This window comes from Camelus dromedarius, chromosome 22, assembly GCF_036321535.1.
Source record: "Camelus dromedarius isolate mCamDro1 chromosome 22, mCamDro1.pat, whole genome shotgun sequence".
NCBI classification, from domain to species: domain Eukaryota; kingdom Metazoa; phylum Chordata; class Mammalia; order Artiodactyla; family Camelidae; genus Camelus; species Camelus dromedarius.
The window spans coordinates 25921878-25941285 of NC_087457.1; the positions used below are offsets into that span (position 1 = coordinate 25921878).

Sequence of the window (19408 nt, forward strand, 5' to 3'; positions counted from 1 at the left end):
CACGTATCTAAATCTAGTTACCTTCTTTCAAGGCCTACCTTCTACCACCCCCCCCACCCCAGTTCATCTCCTGCCTTCTACTCCTACTCAACCAAGATCCACTGTATTAAAACATTATTTAACAACGCCATTTTGCTCCTCTCGCCTAACCTCATTTAAGCTTTTTTCAGAATGGCTCGTGCCTTTCTGTATCTTCCACAGGATGGAACAGGCATTAAGTACTAGCTTTCTGACTGATTTTCAATGAATACTGTCCATCGGTCACAAAGTTCTAAGTATCACAATTCTCTAAAGGCACTAATAATACAGAGCACTTCCCAACCATGCAAAGCTCTTCAAACTGTGATTTAAAGCTTTTAGCGGAACCTCAGAATTCCTGAGGACTATGAAGATACATACAATACGCTGAGATTATGGAAGCCACAACCCGAGTTACCACCCGGAGCCTACAGGAGACAGTACGAGGGAAGGTGAAGAGAGAGCATTTCAGTTTGAAAACCGGAACTTTAAGTACTGTAGGTACTCACACGATACACAGGATAATAGCTGACATTTAGAAGCTTGGCCACTGAGTTACAAATGAGTCATGCTAGAAAATAAGATTTATGGTCTTATTTTTTTAATCCATTTGTCAGTTAATAAGAATTCAGTAAAATAGAGAACGTGCATTAAGTGGTCTTTATTGACATTTCGCATTCAGTTATTTTATCATCAGTTCTTCAGTTAATTGTGTCAGTACGATAAGTTCTTTTATATTTGCTATGGGAATTTAAATGTAAAATAAATACAAAATACATCTGTGGTTTCATGAACACTCAATGAAGCTTTTTCTGAGGTATTCCTTCCAGTCTGGTTTTATGCCAGATCCTGCTTTTTACTTCCCCTAGGAAGAGTCTCTTAAACCACACAATGAATCTGGAACCAATGAACTCGAGTTTTAATTACATTAGACAAATTTTTTGATCTCGTCATACAATACCAATACAAAAGCACCGCCCATGCCTCTCAGTACGTTGGACCAGGCACCTTTGAAGAAAGCCTTGGGTCCTTCATCTTTTGCAATCTTTCTCCAGCAGTCCACTGTCCCGGTGTACATAATGTCCGCTGTGGAAACAAATGTTGGTAAGGGCTCCATAATTCTGGAGGAAAGAGACTTTTCCTCTGGAAGACACCTGCACATGGTGTTACCAGTTTTACTAAAGGAAGGTCCCTTTAGCCTTACACCCAGCTCTGGACATCCCCTCCCCTTGCGTAACTGTTGGGCAGGGTCTCTTGTCTTTCCTACTTCAACTGAAGATCAAGTGAAGAACTGGGCGATTAACCAGCTAATTCACAGATGTCAAAATGTGAAATAGGAAGGGAATGGGGTGGGGAAGAAATATTAAGCTGGGTGGTGCCCTTTCTTATGGAGAAGAAAAGTGAGGCCTAATACTCAGATTATGCCCAAGTTTATAGACTTAAAAAAGATGCAATTATTAGGTTGAACAATATGAAACCGCTAACATTTCACTATTTTTTGATTTTAAAAATGGCAATTCCATATGTCTGAACCTGTGGAAGCCAAAACTTTTTCTATCGCAACAGACTGCTTCAGACCATCTCTCCCCCAGCTAAATCACCCTCCCCAGTAATACTGGTGATAACTAGATAAGAGAAGTAAACAAATTAGCTAATTACTTCAATTCTTTCCCCTTGTTTCTGTACCCAGGCTCTAAGGGAAAAAGGCCTATGGCCTCTATGATGCTAGATACCCAGTTAACTTCACTTCTGAGTATCCCACTTTTGATGTTCTTATCATTTCTTTGACTAAAAAAAAAAAAAAAAGAAACCTTTTCTCCAAAGGAACAGTTGAGAATGTTAGGGAGGAGTCATCATAATCTTTCCTTTCTAAATTCTTATCACATAATTTTAACTTAGAATAACAAAGGCTGAAAAGAGCACTGACTAGTATTCTCCTTGGGCCGAAAATAAGATTTAGATAGGTCTGAGGCTTACCCCCTTTTCGGCCAGACTGCATCATCATCCTACGGCGAACAGTGTCAAAGGGGTAGGACACCAGCCCTGCCACCGCCGTCACGGTCTGGGCAATCATCCAGCTCACGATAATGTGCACATTCTTGGGGTCAGGCAACATCCCTGAGGGCAAAGCCAAAAAGCCAAATGGCCATGATGTCATTCCTCTGAGCCACTCAGCAGAAAGCAGGTGAGGATGGAGAAGTGGCCCCTAAACTTCCAACTCCCTGCCCCACCCTCCCTGAAGTACCCGTCCCTCATTAGGTGTCTCACAAGTAGCCAGGCAGCCAACAAAAGTTGGTGGCGCCCTCCCTGGACTGGCAACATCAGAGCTGTGCCCAGTGTACGGGGCAGGTTGAAGCAGCTCCAAGTTAAACTTGGTAACTGATAGAGGGAGCCGGGCTCCTTCTGTCCTCTCTGAATAACTCAAGGCCAGGGCTTATTTCACTAGAGGACAAGGAGAACCCCCTGGCTGTCGATCCACAACTCACAACCTCCTCACCGAGAGGCCTCAGTTAAAGCCCAAGGACAAGGGAAAATTGAGATTAACAAATGTAAAGTTCTTTATGAGTTAGAGATCCCTCAGGATCTTCTCTGCACACACCCTCCTCCTGCCCCCCACCCCGACACCCTTCTCTCACCCTTGGCAGTATCATAGACTCCGAAGTAGGCAGCTCTGTAGATAATGATGCCCTGGACAGAGACGTTGAAACCCTGGTAGAGACCCCTAAGGCCATCAGACTTGAAGATCTTGGCGAGACAGTTGCCCAGACCAGTGAACTCACGCTGGGCGGCACCCTTGCCCACGTCGGCAGCCAACCTGGTCCTAGCAAAGTCCAGTGGGTAGACAAAGCAGAGGGAGGTGGCCCCAGCTGCCCCGCCAGAAGCCAGGTTACCAGCAAAGTAGCGCCAGAACTGCTTATGCCGGTCCACGCCCCCCAGGAAGATCTGCTTGTACTTGTCCTTGAAGGCGAAGTTGAGAGCTTGGGTGGGGAAGTAACGGATCACGTTGGCCAGGTTACCCCTCCAGAAGGAGAGAAAGCCCTGCTCCCTGGGGATTCTCACCACACAATCAATGATCCCTTTGTACTGCTTCTCAGCACTGATCTGTTTGCTGGCATGCTGGACCTGTGGGAGGGGGAGAGGGAGGAGTAGGGCGGGAGAGGACAGGAAGGGCAGAGAGAAGGAAAGAGACAGGAGAACAAGAAGGTTTGCACTTCTTTGATTTCCTTTTTTTTTTTTTTAAGTACAGGGAAATCAAATGAATATAGAGTAAATGTAAATGTTAAGCTACTTGGATAATGAGCCCCCCAAATCCAACTTTGCCTCAATTATCAGGGCATTTGAGAGAAAAGGTTCTGCTCCAAACAGAGAAGATGATTTAACTGTGAAAAGGGAGTCGTTTATTTGTTGCAGTTTCCCTAGATGCCAGAACTATACTAGGGGCTTACAGGAGATAGAAATGATTACAAGTCCCTGCTCCAAAGGGCACCTGCTCTGATTTAATAAAGATGATGGGCAGGAGATGACGATTCCTCTGTCTGTCTCTAGTCTCCCCGAGACCAGGGTCCCTTAGTAGATGTTCTAACAGAAGGAGAACGAATCCACTAGGCATTTAAGCCTGAAATTTTTAAAACAGATTATCCAAGTAATCAAGTTTTGAAGGGTTTGTTGCTGTGAGCAGTTTGTTGGGGTTTCTCTTGTTACTGATCATTTTGACTCCCAAATTGAGGACACCCAATTCCTCATTGAGCTGCCTTTGCCTTTAAGGCAAGTGGAGGAAAAAAAGATAGATGGGATGAAGAGGACAAGCCATTCAGAGACCAGGCTGGGAAGAAAAAGATTTTGGGAAAAGATGAGGAAGGCGATCTGAGTGCATTCTGAAAATTGTTTCTTAGTCTCTCAAAACTTGTTTCTTCATATGTAAAATGGAAACAATACCTATGTTACAGAGGTCATACAAAACTGCACAGGCATGTCAGCATACAGCACAGCTGATGCGACACCGTAATAATAATCTTGAGTACCAATTATTTAGATGTCTTCATTGTAAAAGGTGGATGCAGGTAAGAGGGTGCAAGGGACATTGAAAATTAAGAGTTGAGGCCGATCCAAGAGGCCTGAGTGGCGTGCCCGCACTGTCCCCGGAGCAGGATCTGGCTGGCCGCAACCTACTAGGAGTGGGTTTCCATATATAGACACCCGCACGCGGGGCGCCATCCGACACCAGGAATCCGCTACTGACGCTGGCCCTGTATCTGCGCAGAGGGCACCTTACCCTCCGCGCAGGCCGTGCGCCGGGCCCAGGCCTAGCGCGGATTTTCCGCAGCTCCGGGCCCCGCTCCCTTTCGCCCGAGGCTCACCGGGACCCCGCGCGCCCGGCACCGCGCCCCGCGCCACGCGCCCCGCTCGCCGCGCCCGCGCCGCCCTCACCTGCAGCAGCAGTTTGACCCTCTCTATGGGGGCGACGGCGGTCTTGGAGACAGCAGCGGCGACACCACCGGCGAGGAAGTCCTTTAAGAAGCTCAAAGCCTGATCGCTCATGCTGACAGCCGGGCGCACACCGCCTCCGGGAGCCGCGTTCTTGCTCTCTCCGCCCGGCCAGGAACGCCCTCCCTGGCTTCCTCCCTGCGCAACGCGAAGGGGCCGCTCTCCTAGCCCCGCAGCCCGCCTTATATCCCCCGCCCAGCCTCTCGCGAGAGGAGGAGGGCCCTGGGGCCGTGCGCGCCCCGCGCATTGGCTGGGCAGGTGCGCGGACCCCCCCGGCCGGCCCCCTCCTCTGCAGAGGGCATCGGGGGCGAAGGCGCTTCCGGGAGGCAGGGGTGGGCCGGGGGCTGTGCCTTCGCTTGGGACGTTTAAAGGGCAAATTCATGTTATCTGTCCCGCGAGCAGAGGGAACACCGTGTCTCTGCAGCATGTGGGCCACTGTATTTATAGCACAAGGAGGTTTAGGCTAGGCCAGACCTGGACTCTGGGCCCTCGGCCTCGAGCCCGGCTCGCTTTAACTTCGGGCTTGCACGAGACCCACTCCTGGCCAAGGCATTTCGGCCCATTTTCCTTCTTCTTTGTAACTGTGTCCCTCACCAAAGCTTCCTGCCTGGATGTGGGCCTCTACAGAGTTGTGTGCTGTCACAAATCAATTAAGATCCGCCAAAGTAAATACACTAACGTCATATGATGCTGTGATTGCTTCACGTAATCTGGCAACCTGCTGAATCTCCTCTTCTCCCCATTCAGTCGTTCAATCATTCATTCTGCTATCAAATGTTTATGTGCCTAGAACTCACTGCCACCAGGACAGGCCGAATGCAAGGGGCCACTAGGTGAATACTTGTCTTAGCAAGTTGAGTGTGTGTGTATGTGTCTGTTGCTTTTTTGTTAGGTCAGCCTGTCACCCCATGACGCACAGCGCCTGGTAACTCTTAATAACAAGGACCTTATAGAACACCTTTTGTGTGTGTGTGTGTGTGTGTGTGTGTGTGTGTGTGTAAATCCCTTAAGGGCTTAATGTTCCACTCTGCTCTCAATGGAATCTCAGCACACATTCTGAGCAGAATGTTCTCAGGCAGCTGGCGGCTTCTTGAGGGTCAGTGGTTTTACCCTTCCTGTCGGACTAGCTGAGTGACTGGGATGTTAAGTAAGACAAGGTCAAATCCTTAGCTGTATTTGCCTTTTTAATAGACACCTGGGGTTGGGGCGATATATGCTATCTAGTCCTAGGAATTGATTGCAATTTTTTTTTTGATATACATTACTATGAGCTTTGATTTTCCTTAACTTATTTTTAGGCAGTTCCTATAATCATACAGGTTTTCAAATACAGCTGTTACTTCCCCTAGAATCACTGCACTAAACTGTTTACACTACTCAATTCTCTTGCCAGGTTTGTTAATGTTCCTTTGAACGTTGGACAAAGTTTATTCATTTTTTTTCAACAGGCTTGCTGATGAATGCAGATAGACATCATGATAGGCACTGAGGGAGCTGCAGTTCAGTGTCACCCAGGGTCTGAAGGCGTCAGTAGAGCAGAGGTCACTTACTTGGGTGCCAGGACCACAACAGGTATGCATTTATCTGAAGCTGGAGCAGGCTTGTGGTCAGAAATCCAGGTGAGCTGTAGGAAAGCTAGCAAAGTGCAAATTTACCAAGGTCATTGCTGGCAGAAGGTCGAGAATTCAGCATAAAGAGGAAAGATATTTATGTATTCATTCAACAAACCCTTAAGCACTTATCAAACACCAGGACCCCAGTTTGGCCCTGAGGATTTAATATAAGATATGACTCAGCCCCCCAGAACCCCAAAATATTCCCACTACTCAAAGAAGTTCAGCAGTGGATATATTTGTCACTTGTGCAGATTTATCACAGCTTCACATACAGATTTTCATAGGTCACCATAATCCACATGTTCGTCATTGTAATGATCATAGTGTACTGAATTCCATCCTGTTCATACAGAGCAGCTGCCTACACCATTTCCCTTTTAATTGTGCATGAGAGATGTGTCTTATTTTTATTATGAAAAGTAATACTTCTATATAGATACTTATGCACAGATTTCATTTCCCCCTTGTTTTGCCTTCTCATGTATTCCCAAAATGGAATGAATAGATACAATATTTTAAAAGTTTTTCAGCTCCTGTACAGATTGAGAAATTGTTCTTCAGAAATACTGTATGATGTCACTTACATGTGGAATCTAAAAAATACAACAAACTAGTGAATATAACAAAAAAGAGACTCACAGATATAGAGAAAAAACTAGCGGTTACCAATGGGGAGAGGGGGTTAAGATTACAAACTATAATGTATAAAATAAACTACAAGAATATATTGTACAACACAGGGAATATAGCTAATATTTTATAATAACTGTAAACTGAGTATAACCTTTAAAAACTATGAATCACTACATTGTATACCTGTAATATATAATATTGTGCATCAACTATACTTCAGTTAAAAAAAAACATAGTTTCTTGAAAAAAAAAATGTGGAGCCCACCAGCTATGTAAATAGGCTCTTGTTTTCCACAGATCCTCCTCCAACACTGGCTTTAAAAAAAAAAAGGATCTTTAGTTATTTGTGCCATTTTATGTGTTCTAATTTGCACCTCTTTAATTGCTATGAAACTGTGCGTATTCCATATGATTCAACCTAATTTCTCAGCATTTTCCTTTTGTATAAATTTTAATCTTCCTTGACCACTTATGGAATGAAAGCAGAGTTATCTGCCTGTATTTACAATTCTTTATACATTTGGGACAATATACATGTACTGAGTATTTTTCATTTTTGAAAAATATTCATATTATTGCATTGCTCTAACAGCGTTATTTCTTTAAATACACACAGATCCAGAATATGATGATATACGTCCCATACTGGTGTAACTATATCTCTTTGGTAGATATACTAGTTTATTTGCCCTAATAGATAATTAGTCTATCTTCTACTTTTTTGGTATTTTTTTTAAGTGTAGCACTACGTTATATATTATAAGGAGGTATGGTCCAATTTCATTTTTTTTCACACCATTCTTGAGTAAGCCAACACTAATTCTTATGTAGATATTTTCTTCTCTCCATTATTTGTCTTATGTTATTAATTCTAATTTGTCATATAAGTGCTTATAATAGCTTTAATTTAAAAAGTCACCATACTATCACTTATTTATTTGATCATCACTCTTAAAAAAAAAAGAACGTTTATGTGATTCCACAACCACTTAAAAAATAAGAGTTTTGTCTGCCTATATGCCTGGATTTATTTTTACTGTCAAGTTGTTCAATTATTTAAATATCACAAGAAAAAAATTTTAACAGACATGTAAGTTAAATGAAATACTAACATATTAATTCAGGAAAGTTTATCATCTTTGTTACACTTAATTTTACCGATCAGAATTGTTGGTATTTTCTAACTAGGAGATATAATATTTCTTCTCGGCTTCTGTCCAATTATCCTGTCCCCTCAGGGGAGCTGTAGCTGGAATCCTCAACAAGAGGTTTTCCATGGAAATCCATACACTGTTCTCACCCTCCATGGACTTTCTCAGAAAGGAGAGGCCTCAGATGCCCTCAGGGGCACGAGCTGTCTGTGATCACAAGATCTGGGTATCACTTACACAGGCGGAGAGAGAATGACCTGCAGCAGAGCATATGTTCACCAGCCAATCCCAGTACTCAGTGGCCTTCTGCCAGCTTGAGAGTGGACAGGGCATCTGAGATAAGAAAGAAATTTCTGCTTTCAAATGCGGTGTGGTATCCTGGAGCCTGGAGGAGTGGGGGGCGGGCAGGGCTGGGTACAAGTAAGAGTAGGGTATTGAGCTAGACTTCTGGATTTTTCACGGCAGCTTTTAAAGAATTAGTCTCTTTTACCAAATTGGGACTGGAGAATGGGAGCTGCTAAAGAGTAAAAGGATAAGAAACACTTTAGGATTTGCTGATGATGGAGAGAACGCACTGCCTGTGTGTAGGTGACTCTAAAGCTGCTAGGATTTAGAGCACAATCTTGTGGTTTGTTCACATGGTAAACTCAGGCAATAAGCAAAGAGGAATGAATTTTGAACTTTGATTTTTTGGGGTCATATAAAACCACATATGAATTGCTGAATTTCAATCAAGGGTATTTAGTAGACTCATTCATACTCACGCACTGATGCATTGTTTCCAAAAGACAAAACAAAACAAATGCAATATTGCTCCACAATTCTTGTTCAAGGTAGCTTAATTAATTAGAATACCCTAATTAACAAATTCTTTACAATCAAGCACCTTAATAGTTAAGTCCTTATTAAAGCTCACACACACATACCACATGCCTTCAGAAATCATGCATATTCATGCAAAACGCTCTAACTTCCAGCTCCTGCGTAGCTCATGCCAAGCAAAACTTTGAAACTAGAAAATCTATTCTCTTTTTTTTTTTTTTTTTTTTAACCCATTTGTTCGTTGTAGACTCTTCTTATCCTTTAGTGATCAACTCCTTTGGGTATCCACTCTCTTCCTGCTCGTATGCATCAAAACAGAAATTACCTGAATCATTCACAATTCATTCATTCATTCATTTCTTTTCTTTTTATCTTTCAGCAAGCATTATTGAATGCCCGCTCTAGACACCAAACACTCTGTTAGGTACCAGTGATACAAAAATCACGAAGGTTAAGATCGCTGCCCTGGAGAAGCTCACGTGGCGGGAACAGACACACTGGTGTTGCCTACAGAGCCCTTCCAACGTGGTGAGACAAGGCTCCACGCAGAGCTGTGGCTGTAACTTCCCGCTGAATGACTGTCAATGTGCTACCCTAGTCAGAACTAGTATTTTTAACATTTTATGAATGCTTATGATAAAGACGTTTTGTTAGAAGGATTTTAGGTGTGATTATTTAAAGGGGGTGATTTCTGGGAAGATGAGTCGCTGAATCATAAAAAAGATGGTCAGATGGATTTCTTCTCCCAGAAGGCCCTCCTCCCCGGAGAAACTGGCTCAGCAGTGCTGGAGGCAGGGAGCCTGGGTACTTTCAGTCCCTGCAGCCTGTCCTCAACTAACAGAAGTGGACAGCCCCTTCCTAAAGGAGGTCCAAACCTCTTCTCTCCCACGTAGGAGCCCCCTCTTTACTTTATCCACGACTGCAATAAGTATATTCAGATTCTACAGTGCAGTTAAGGTTATGTTTATGCATGTGTAAGAATGTCTTCTGGCCATAACCACCCACCCTCCCTGTTTCACTGCCTTCTGGCTTCAGTGAATCGCAGCCTCCGTGAATAAAGCCATTACTCACCTGGAGCTGACTTGACTGGTTTTCTAAGTACATTTTGAACTGGCTTCCCCAGGATTTAGTATTTCCTTATCCTAGCAGTTGTTTTATTTTTCTTTTTAAAAAACACTTGCTTTATTCCTGTTATGAGTTAAATCAATGTTTAATAACTGTTATCAGAGAGACCATTTTTGCTCACCTGTGCTGTTGAAGAGCAGTATATTGCTGTTTTAAGGCACGGAGTCTTTTTCCCCATGTGCTGGCTTTTACCCCATGACCTTTTCCTTTTTCAGTCAGCTAGATATCCTGTGGCACTGCCTCAGAAAAAGAAAACATTCCGAAAGCAAAAAAAAAATAAATAAATAAATAATAGAGTCTGTTCTCGGCATTTGGATTTCCAGAGGAAGGGAAAGAATTCCAGTCTACACAGGAGATTTGGTGGAATACGTGAGGGAAAGCAGAACTTCCTGCCCAGCACACCCTTCCAAAGATTGATTCAGGTTTTCCCAAACCTGGGGAGAAAGAAGGAAGGCTAGAGAGAAAGCAAGGAGTGAGATGTTAGTTTGGGTCTTGAGAAGATGGGGTCCCCTAACCTCCCCAGCCCTGGGGAGGCAGCGAGAAGCCAGAGGAGATAAGGCTGGGTGGCGTTTTAGGACACAGGTCAGAGAGACAGCCTCCCAGAGTTCATTCATCATGAAAAAGAACAGGAGGACAAATCTCAGTCACCTGCAGGTCAGCCTGCTTGGGTGAAGGACCCTAGAAAGCCCCATTAGGTTTCTCCTGCCCCTGTGTGATGTGGGAGCTGTGGGATAACATTTTCTACCCAAGGACACCAAAGTCAGCCGAGGGCGAGCCAGACCTGAAGAGCCCCGTGGTTGGAAATGAGGCCAGTGTCAGGCGTGACCTGACGGAGCAATGACTGAAGACGGGACGGGGAGAAGGAGGGCCCCGGCAGCTGATGCCAGCACGGGTAGATCCAGACCACACGCCTCTCCCTCCCCAGCCTTCGTACCAGAACCATCCTTGGAATGCAGATGGAATCCACCGGAAAGCAGTGGAGAGAAAAGGGGACCCAAATTGTTTCCACCACGTGGCAGAGTGGAGTCTCTTCATAGAAATTAAATTGCTTTGCACAGCTGTTTGTGGACCAATATTCGTGCTTGCTATAGTATTTTCTTAGTTTTAAAAAACAATAGCTAAAGATTTGTCATAACTTTGGAAACTCTTTAGTGTTGCTCATTCCATCAAGCACATTTCTTTAAGAAGGAGAGGCAGCCGGGGTGGGTGGCTATCTCTTGGTAGGGTGCGTACTTAGCATGCACGAGGTCTGGGGTTCAATCCCCAGTACCTCCATTAAAAAAAAGGGAGAGGAAGTCTTAAATGAGAATGTGTGTGTGTTTTAGGGGAGGGAGGACCTTCAGGGTCGTTCTCTATAAATCACTATGAAACTCCAGCTTGTGCATTTGTATTAAATGGCTAAGTAAGTAAGTACAACAAATGACTCTTTTAACACATAAGCTCCATGGTAACTTTTTGTTGAATGACAGGGAAATACCATGCTTCAATTTCTAGTGCACTTATTCTTAAATTTTTCCAATAAGGGAGCACCTAGAACCCACCCTAACTTTTGTGGACACTGAGAAGTGCAGGTATATGGGATTTCATCATATAAAGTAGGAGTAAATATACTGGCAGAAATATGACTGTCTGTGATGTGCATCTGCCATATAAAATCACAGCCACTTCAGTGCTGGGTTTGTCCCGTTTCTCCTTACAGTTCTGTCAAATTTTCCTTTATATATTTTAAGGCTTTGTGGGGTTTTTAATATTTTTTTATTGAAGTATAGTCAATTTACGGTGTTGTATCAATTTTTGGTGTACTGCATAATGCTGCCATCACACATGAACATACATATATTTGTTTTCATATTCTTTTTCACCGTAAGTTACTACAAGATATTGAATGTGGTTCCCTGTGTTATACAGTGTAAACTTGTTGTTTATTATATCTGTTTGCTTTAGACTGGTAGTCATGTAGGTTCAAACACATCCTAAAAAGAATGAAGAAAAAAGAAAAAAAAAGAAAGAGAAAAAAACCTATGTTTTCTTGCTCCCTTCTCCCACCTTTCATGATTTTGATGTCCTTTTTTTTTATTGTTGTTATTTCACATCTTCATGTTTATTCCCTTGCAACTCATTGTAGTTATTGCATTTCCAATTATGGTCTTCTCATTTCTATAGCTTCCTGCTTCTTTTCTATTTAGAGTAGACCTTCCAATGTTGCTTTTAGGATAGGTTTAGTATTGCTCAATTCTTTCAGTTTTTTCTTGTCTATGAAATTCTTTAGCTCTCTTTCTACTCTAAAGGATAGTCTTACCAGATAGAGTATCCTAGGTTGCAGCTTTTTCTCATTCAGGGCTTTGAATACATCTTGCCACTCCCTTCTGGCCAGCGATGTTTGTGTAAAGAAATCAGCTGAAAGCCTATGGGGGATCGCATGTAACCAACTCTTAGTTTTTCTCTTGCTGCATTTAGAATTATTTCTTTATCTTAAAGCTTGGCCATCTTGATTATAATATGTCTTGGTGTAGGTCTGTTTGGGTTCTTCTTGTTTAGGACCCTCTGTGCTTCCTGTACTTGGATATCTGTTTCCATTTTTAGGTTTGGAAATTTTTCAGTCATGATTTCTTCAAATATCTTTTCAATTCCCTTTTCTCTTTCTTCTCCTTCTGGGACCCCTATTATGTGTAGGTTGGCACACTTTATATTATCCCATAGGTCCCTTATATTGCTTTCTACTTGCTTTTCTGTCTAATGTTCTGATTGGGTCACTTCTGCTATCCTGTCTTCTAAGTCACTTATTCGTTCCTCTGCATTATCTAGTCTGCTTTTGACTGCCTTGAGCTCAGCTCTTATCTCAGCCATTGAGTTTTCTCTTTTTAATTGACTCCTCTTTATAGTTTCTATTTCCTTGTCATAGTATTCTTTGTGTCTATTCATAGCCTCTCTTATTTCCTTCAGTGCTTTTATCACCTCCTTTTAAAGTCATGATCTAGTAGACTGTCAAGGTCTATCTCATTGTTCATTCTTTCAGGGGACTTCTCTTGTTCTGTTAATTGGGAGTGGTTCCTCTGCTTCTTCATTTTACTTATATCTCTCTGGCACTATGGATTATGGAGTATCAGTTTATCTACTGTGGTCTTGAAGGGCTATTTTATTTTTTGTTTGTTTTTATTTAAAGTGGGAGCATTCCTTTGCAGACTACGTGTATCTAATAGTTTTGTTGCGATGGCTGTTCTCACTATGGTCAGTTGCCATGTCTTTCTTCCGTGTGTGCTGGCTGTTACCCTTTGATTGGGGGTGTGGTTGGTGTTGTGATCAGAGCCTGCCCTGATTGTTGTTGTTGAGCGGGGCCTCCTTTTATGTTCTGTGGTTTTCACAGCCTTGACAGGGGCTGGGTATGTTCCCCTGATGCAGGAATAGAGGCTTCTAGACCCATTTCTGATCTGTGGTGTGTGGTAGGCAGGGCTGGAGCACTTCAGCTGTGAAGAAGAGTCCACAAGAGATGTCCACTGGGCAGTGCCCTCTGTGGTGTTGTCTGTCACTTGTCATGTGGGCTTACAGAGTACTCTTTGATGATGCTGCCTTTGTTCCCACCTTAGCTGTGGGAATGTCTGGCACCTGCTCTGGTGTCCCTCAAGTTCTGGGCTCCAGGAAACACCAGTGCAGATCCACCAATGTCAGGCACTAGGACCCGCCTAGCGAGTGTGCAGTCACACACCTGAAACCACAGGGAAGCGCAGACCCCAGCCCTGCCTCCCCGTGCAGTACAGTACACCTGCCTGTTGTAAATACCGGTGCTTGTACTCACCCCGCTGCATGCCAGAACGCTGCTCACTGCAGGCTCTTCCCAGAGGCACGGGTCCACAAAGCGTCCACAGAGAGCGAATCTGCCCTCTCTGCCTGGGGCTGTAAACAAATCCCACTCCCGCCTGTGAAGGTGCAGGGCCTCTGGGTATGGATTCAGCTTGCAGCCCCGGCTCCAGGCAGCAGCAACGGCTATGACCGAGCCCCACCTCTCTTCTCGCGAGAACACGCCAACAGTGGAGCCACTGCGGAGGAAGCGGTATGGCATGGCTGTGTTGCGCCCCCCTCACACACACAAACAGTGGTGTATGTTTTTTAATGGGGGTCCAGACTGTTCTGTTCTGCACACACCCCCAGCCAGAGCTCACACCGCCCTCCAGTCCCGAGGCTGCCTCTGTGCAGTGGGCCCCTGCCCTCTGCCTGGGCTCCTCATGGATCTCCAGCAGCGAGTCCCAGCTCGTCCCTGCCAGCTGGCTCTAAGGCTGGGGTCGCAGGGACCCTCCGTTTCCCTTGGTTCTGTCTGCCAAGCGGTGCTACTTTCTCCTCTGAGCCTCCGAAGCTCCGCTGACCTCCTGGCTGGAGGGGGCATTCCAGCGTGAGGGCGCCTTTCTTCCTATGCCGCTCCCTCCCTGCAGGACTGGTCCTGCACCGATTTTTCCTTTTCTCTTTTTTCCGTTACCAGATTTTGTGAGAATCCTCCCATATTTCGAAGGGAGAAACACTCTCCCAGAGTTCAGTAGGTGTTCTATGCCACTCATTGGGTTTGTAGATGTAATTCTTGATGTATTTGTGGGAGAGGGTGAGCTGTGATCTCTCTACTCCGCCATCTTGGCACTTACAGCTTTGTGCCTAAAGGCGGACAAGATTTGAGTTGCTATACCTTCATGGTGAATTTAGCTTTCATCATTAAGTTTTAGTCCTTTTTATCTGTACTAATGCTTTTGCCCTAAAATCCCTAAATGAACAGAGCAACGCCTGCTTTCCTTTGGTTTGTATTTGCCTAGTTTATCTTTTTCTGTTCTTTTACTTTCAGCCATTCTACATGTCTGAGGTATGTTTTCCATGAACTCTTATATTTTCTTTTTCCTTTTTTAAAAAAATTCTAAGTTGATATGCTTCTTTTAGCTAGAGTTTGGATCCATTTCCATTTGTTGTGACTGCTGATATTTTTAAAATTTTATTTTTAAATAATTATAGATCAAAGGAAGTTGCAAAGGAATCACTACACATGGTTTAAAATTTATTTCTGTCATTTTATTTTATGCTTTCCATTTGTCCTCCTTCATGTTCCTGAAAGTCACCATTTATATCACATGTTTACCATGTCTATCCTATGTCAACTATTACATATGTTTCTGAATTACATATTAAGGTGCTAGTAACACTATAATAATTGTTAATTATTTTAGGTGGCTACCATTTTGCCACCTAAAGAGAGTGCCACATTTCCCCTCTTGGCCTGTTTCGGCACTGAGTATCTCTCTGGGCTGTGATGCCAACTTATTTGCTGCTTCAGAAAACACTAAAGTCAAATTAATAAGGAATTGACGCAGCTGTCGAGTATGTGCAGCTCGCCTTGGATTAAGTTGAGCTCTGGAAGAATTGTTTGGATTTCATAACATTATTCAATGTGGCCACTAGGGGGAGATCACATATAGCGATCCTCAAAGTAGGAGGCTGGGTCTCGAATTTTTATTAAAAAAACCTGTCAATAGTACACTAAACTAAGGGGGGAGGGAATCTTCCTACTTTTAAATAAAGACATACTAATGCAGCCTCAAAATAGTAGACAAAAAGAATTCAGTCAAAGCAGAGACTCCTATAAGAAAAGAAAGGGAGCCCAAGTATGTGATGCCCCCAAGAAATGCACTTTATTTTTGGAGAGGAGAGGGAGTAATTCACACTAACTCCTTTCAGATAAATAAATGTCTGGTAGGACTTGAGAAAATTTCCAAGGCTGAGTCTGGGCTCAACAGAAAGAATGATGTGATGAGTAGAATTGTCTGGTAAGAGCTCAGGAGGGGAAATTGGTGGCTCACGTGTCTCCTGTTTGCGATCTCAAGATCGGTACTTGTCAGTTTTATAAAACGTATACATTCCATCACATGTGTCATCTCGACTAATGCAGGTACGATGAGAACAGAAAAGGCATTCTCAAAAGAGACGGGGCTCTTAAAATACTGGGGATCGAGGATCACAGTGGATCATCCCAAAATGCCAAAGTTTCAGGTGAAAACTAAACAGAGGAAGAAAGCTTCCTTTATTGACTCTTTGACACTGTAAACTATGTGCATATAATAAAAATCACCTTTCTTAACAGAACAAAACCAGAACTTCCAAGATGAAGCGTGAAAAAAGAATCTCCTGGTGGAGTCAGAGACTGTTTCCGAGATGCACTTTTGTAAGGGAGTCTCGTGAATTCTTGCTGCTGCCAGCACGCCCACGGTAGGGACTAGTCTCCCCAGCGGCGGCCTGAAGTCCCCCTAGGATTCTCTGAGGTGCAGCTGACACTAAGCTGACGGTCCAAAAAACTTTACCAAAGGTCGAGGATTACGAAAGAGAAGCAAAAAGACACAGCATAATTTGAGCATGCCTCCTCAGGTAGATCTTATCTCAGGAGTTCAAGGTCCCCTCCTTCTCTACATGGAATCCTGTGGAAATGGAAAGGCCTCTGCTGGGTCCTTTCTTCTGATTTCTAGCTTATCCTCAATTAGGGCAGAATTAGCTTAATATGTACCATTTGGGAGTGCCTCCGACACCCGGGCCCGTGGAGAGCACCTGAGTCCCCTCCCACCACAGATCTGGGTTCTTATGTGATGACGTGTCGTTTCCCTTCGGGACTGATTCTGGGGGTGATCTTACCGGGACAGTCATACCTCAACCTAGTAATGCAGCATCCACCAAATACACAGGACCAAAGGTAAGAGTTCATGGCAACAAGGGAGTCATTTACAAACTGCAGTTAGTCTAGAAAGTAAGTGGGAGAGATACCAGGAGCTCTGGTTTGTGTACAAAATGATTATCAGGACACAGGTTAAAAAGAAGGAATGGCAGTATTCTGACTTAAGAAATAATCTTCTAACTTTTACTTATACATTCAGTTGTGTCTAATTAAGCCTGCATTGTTTTTCACCTATTATTTTTCATCAAGCTTTCTTGGATTGCAGATGGAGTAACCACCATCCTGGTTTGTCTAGGACTGACGGGTTCCTAGGACTCAGGACTTTCTATGCTAAAAACAGTAGTGCTGGGCGAACCAGGACACTTGTCACTCTTATTGCAGACACGATTTAGAACCTGCTTCAACTCTGAACTCTCTTCCTAGGAAGATGCATGTACACTTGCTATTTTGTGTACAATTTCACTACTTCCAACACGTTTGTGAACCCCTAGCTGTTCATGGAACCTGGGTTAAGAAATTCTGACTTATATAAATACATTTTGGATTTTTTTAAAATGTACACTTATTTAAATCTTTGTTTCCTGAGGTAAAAATCCTACTTTATGCAAAGGGTCAAATTGAATTATCTTTTTGAGATTTTCATATAATTTTAAATCAAGATTAACTTTGGTACTTTTCCTTTTCAGTCATAATCTAGAGGCCATGTTGGAAGAATAGCAAGTGAAGAGGAAGAGCAAGAAAATTCACTTGGTGTAGAGAAATGACTGAGAGACAAGTTCAGAGAAGGATTCCGAAACGTGAGAAAAGAATTCAAAAAGTATGATCCAGAAAAAGCAGGTAAGGTAAATGTATCATATTAGACTCACATTTAATTATTTTATGCTTAAGGATAGTTCCTTTTGAAACTAATACATATTCAACATGAAAAAAATTAGAACCTACAGAAAAATATAACCAAGAAAATGTAAATCACCTAATAATTCCATCACTTGGTGATCACCACCATTATCATGTCGCTATATTTCGAACTAGTCTTTTAAAAATTAAACAAATAAGACAAAAATTAGGATCATCCCTTATCACTTTTATTTTGTGGACATAGTTTTTATTATGTTGTGAACATTTCAACAAACCATTAACTAGAGCTTTAACATGAATTTTAATGTCTGCTCAAGATTTTATCAAATGACATGCCATAAAAGAAAACTATTTTTTTTCTACTTTGTTCTCAACACTCTATGCTCAGTACTTCACTTTTTGTCACCAAATGTGTGTGGTTTTTTTCTCACATCAACCAATTCTCCAACTCTCTGTGGGAGCCACCAACTGAGTGTCCTACAGTTTAATTCAGTTCTGCTACCTGAAGATGGCATCCCTCAGGTTACAGGCTCAGACCTGCAAGAATGCCTTTCCTCATTCCAAACACCAGTTGCACATCCAGGTTGTCATCTGTGCCTCATACCAACTGGCTATGAGTTGGAGGGTCCACAGTGAACCCCTCCTCAGATACAAGAATTTGCTAGGATGGCTCACAGACCTCAGGAGAACAGTTGACTTATTAGATTACTGGTTTATTATAAAAGGATACAACCGAGGATCAGGCAGGTGGAAGAAATGCACAAGACAAGGTACAGGGGAAGGGGTTCGGAGCGTCCATGCCCCTTCTGGTCATCCCACCCTCTCAGTACCTCCATGTGTTCAACCCAGAAGTACTTCAGGGATTTTTATGGAGGCTTCATCATGTGGGCATAATGGATTATTAACTCAATCTTCAGCCCCTCTTTCCTCCCCAGAGGATGGGGGGTGGGATTGAACAGCCCAAGCTTCTAATTATGGCTTGGTCTTTCTGGAGATCAGCCTTTGTCTAGGAGACCACCAAAACTTGCCTCATTAGAACAAAAGATTCTTGTATCACCCAGGAAACTCCAAGGGATTTAGGAGCTCTGGATCAGGAACTGGGGTCAAAGACCATGTATTAAAACAAAAGATGCTCCTAGGACCTTTATCACTTAGGAAATTACAAAGTTTATAGGATTGCTGACCAGGTGCCAGAGATGAAGACCAAAATATGTATTTCTTATTATATCACAATGTTACTATTCCCCAATTAGTGTTGGGCATGTAAGTTATTACCGGTTATTCACTATTCTATTTATTATATTTAATACTTCAATGAATATACATCAACTTTTGTGTATGATTTATTTCTTTAGGGGAAAAAAAACCCCACTGTGAATATCTTTAGAAATATTGCCAAAATTGCTCTCTAGAAATTTATGCCAATTCACTTTCTTACTAACACTATATACCTCCACCAGCATTAGCTTCCCTGGCCCACACTGGGTATATTAGTTGTCTATGGCTGCATAACAGATTACCTCCTCCCTAAATTGTCAGTTTAAAATGATAAGCATTTATTATCTCCGAGTTTCTGTTGGTCAGGAAGCTGGGCTGGGTGTCTCTGGCTCAGGGGCTCTCACGAGATTGCAGCTCAGCTGTCAGCCAGGACTGCTGAATGAAGGCTCAGCCTGGGGAGGATCCACTTCCAAGTTCACTCACTGGCCCTTAACCAGGCACATTCATTCCCTGTTATGTGGGCCACTCCACAGGGCAGCTCACAACCCAGCAGCTGGCCTCCCTAGAGCAAGCAAGTGAGAGACAGAAAGGACCCAAGAAGGAACCTCGGTCTTTCTAAAACCTCATTTTGGAAATGATCTTCCCATGAGGCTGCCATATTCTGTTTGTTAAAGCACGTGGCTGGGTCCAGCCCACGTTCAACGGGAGGACATTATACAAGGGCACGCGTACCAACATCTAGAGGCTGTCTATCACAGTATTTTCATTTCCAGATCAAGCTTTGCCAAAAC

At 43.2% G+C, this 19408-nt stretch overlaps 1 protein-coding gene and 2 long non-coding RNA genes across 4 annotated transcripts; 1 reads left to right on the top strand and 2 right to left on the bottom strand.

Annotated features, from left to right (window-relative positions):
• Positions 1–664: 664 nt before the first annotated feature.
• Positions 665–4684, bottom strand: SLC25A4 (solute carrier family 25 member 4). The gene is made up of 4 exons (XM_031440309.2): positions 4447–4684; positions 2655–3141; positions 1996–2136; positions 665–1104 (listed from the first exon to the last, which is right to left on the bottom strand). The coding sequence occupies exons 1-4, from the start codon at positions 4555–4557 to the stop codon at positions 947–949; spliced, it is 897 nt and encodes a 298-aa protein (XP_031296169.1). The 5' UTR covers positions 4558–4684; the 3' UTR covers positions 665–946.
• A 581-nt stretch (positions 4685–5265) lies between these two features.
• On the top strand, positions 5266–9790 carry LOC105084438 (uncharacterized). Of its 2 annotated transcripts, none has more exons than XR_836695.3 (3): positions 5266–5336; positions 5952–6075; positions 9105–9790. It is a non-coding gene; the product is annotated as an uncharacterized LOC105084438 (long non-coding RNA). The 2 variants fall into 2 exon arrangements; XR_010377360.1 differs by lacking the exon at positions 5266–5336 and adding an exon at positions 5544–5599.
• On the bottom strand, positions 6057–13805 carry LOC135318913 (uncharacterized). The gene is made up of 4 exons (XR_010377361.1): positions 13644–13805; positions 9972–10086; positions 8141–8236; positions 6057–6138 (listed from the first exon to the last, which is right to left on the bottom strand). It is a non-coding gene; the product is annotated as an uncharacterized LOC135318913 (long non-coding RNA).
• Positions 13806–19408: the final 5603 nt, after the last annotated feature.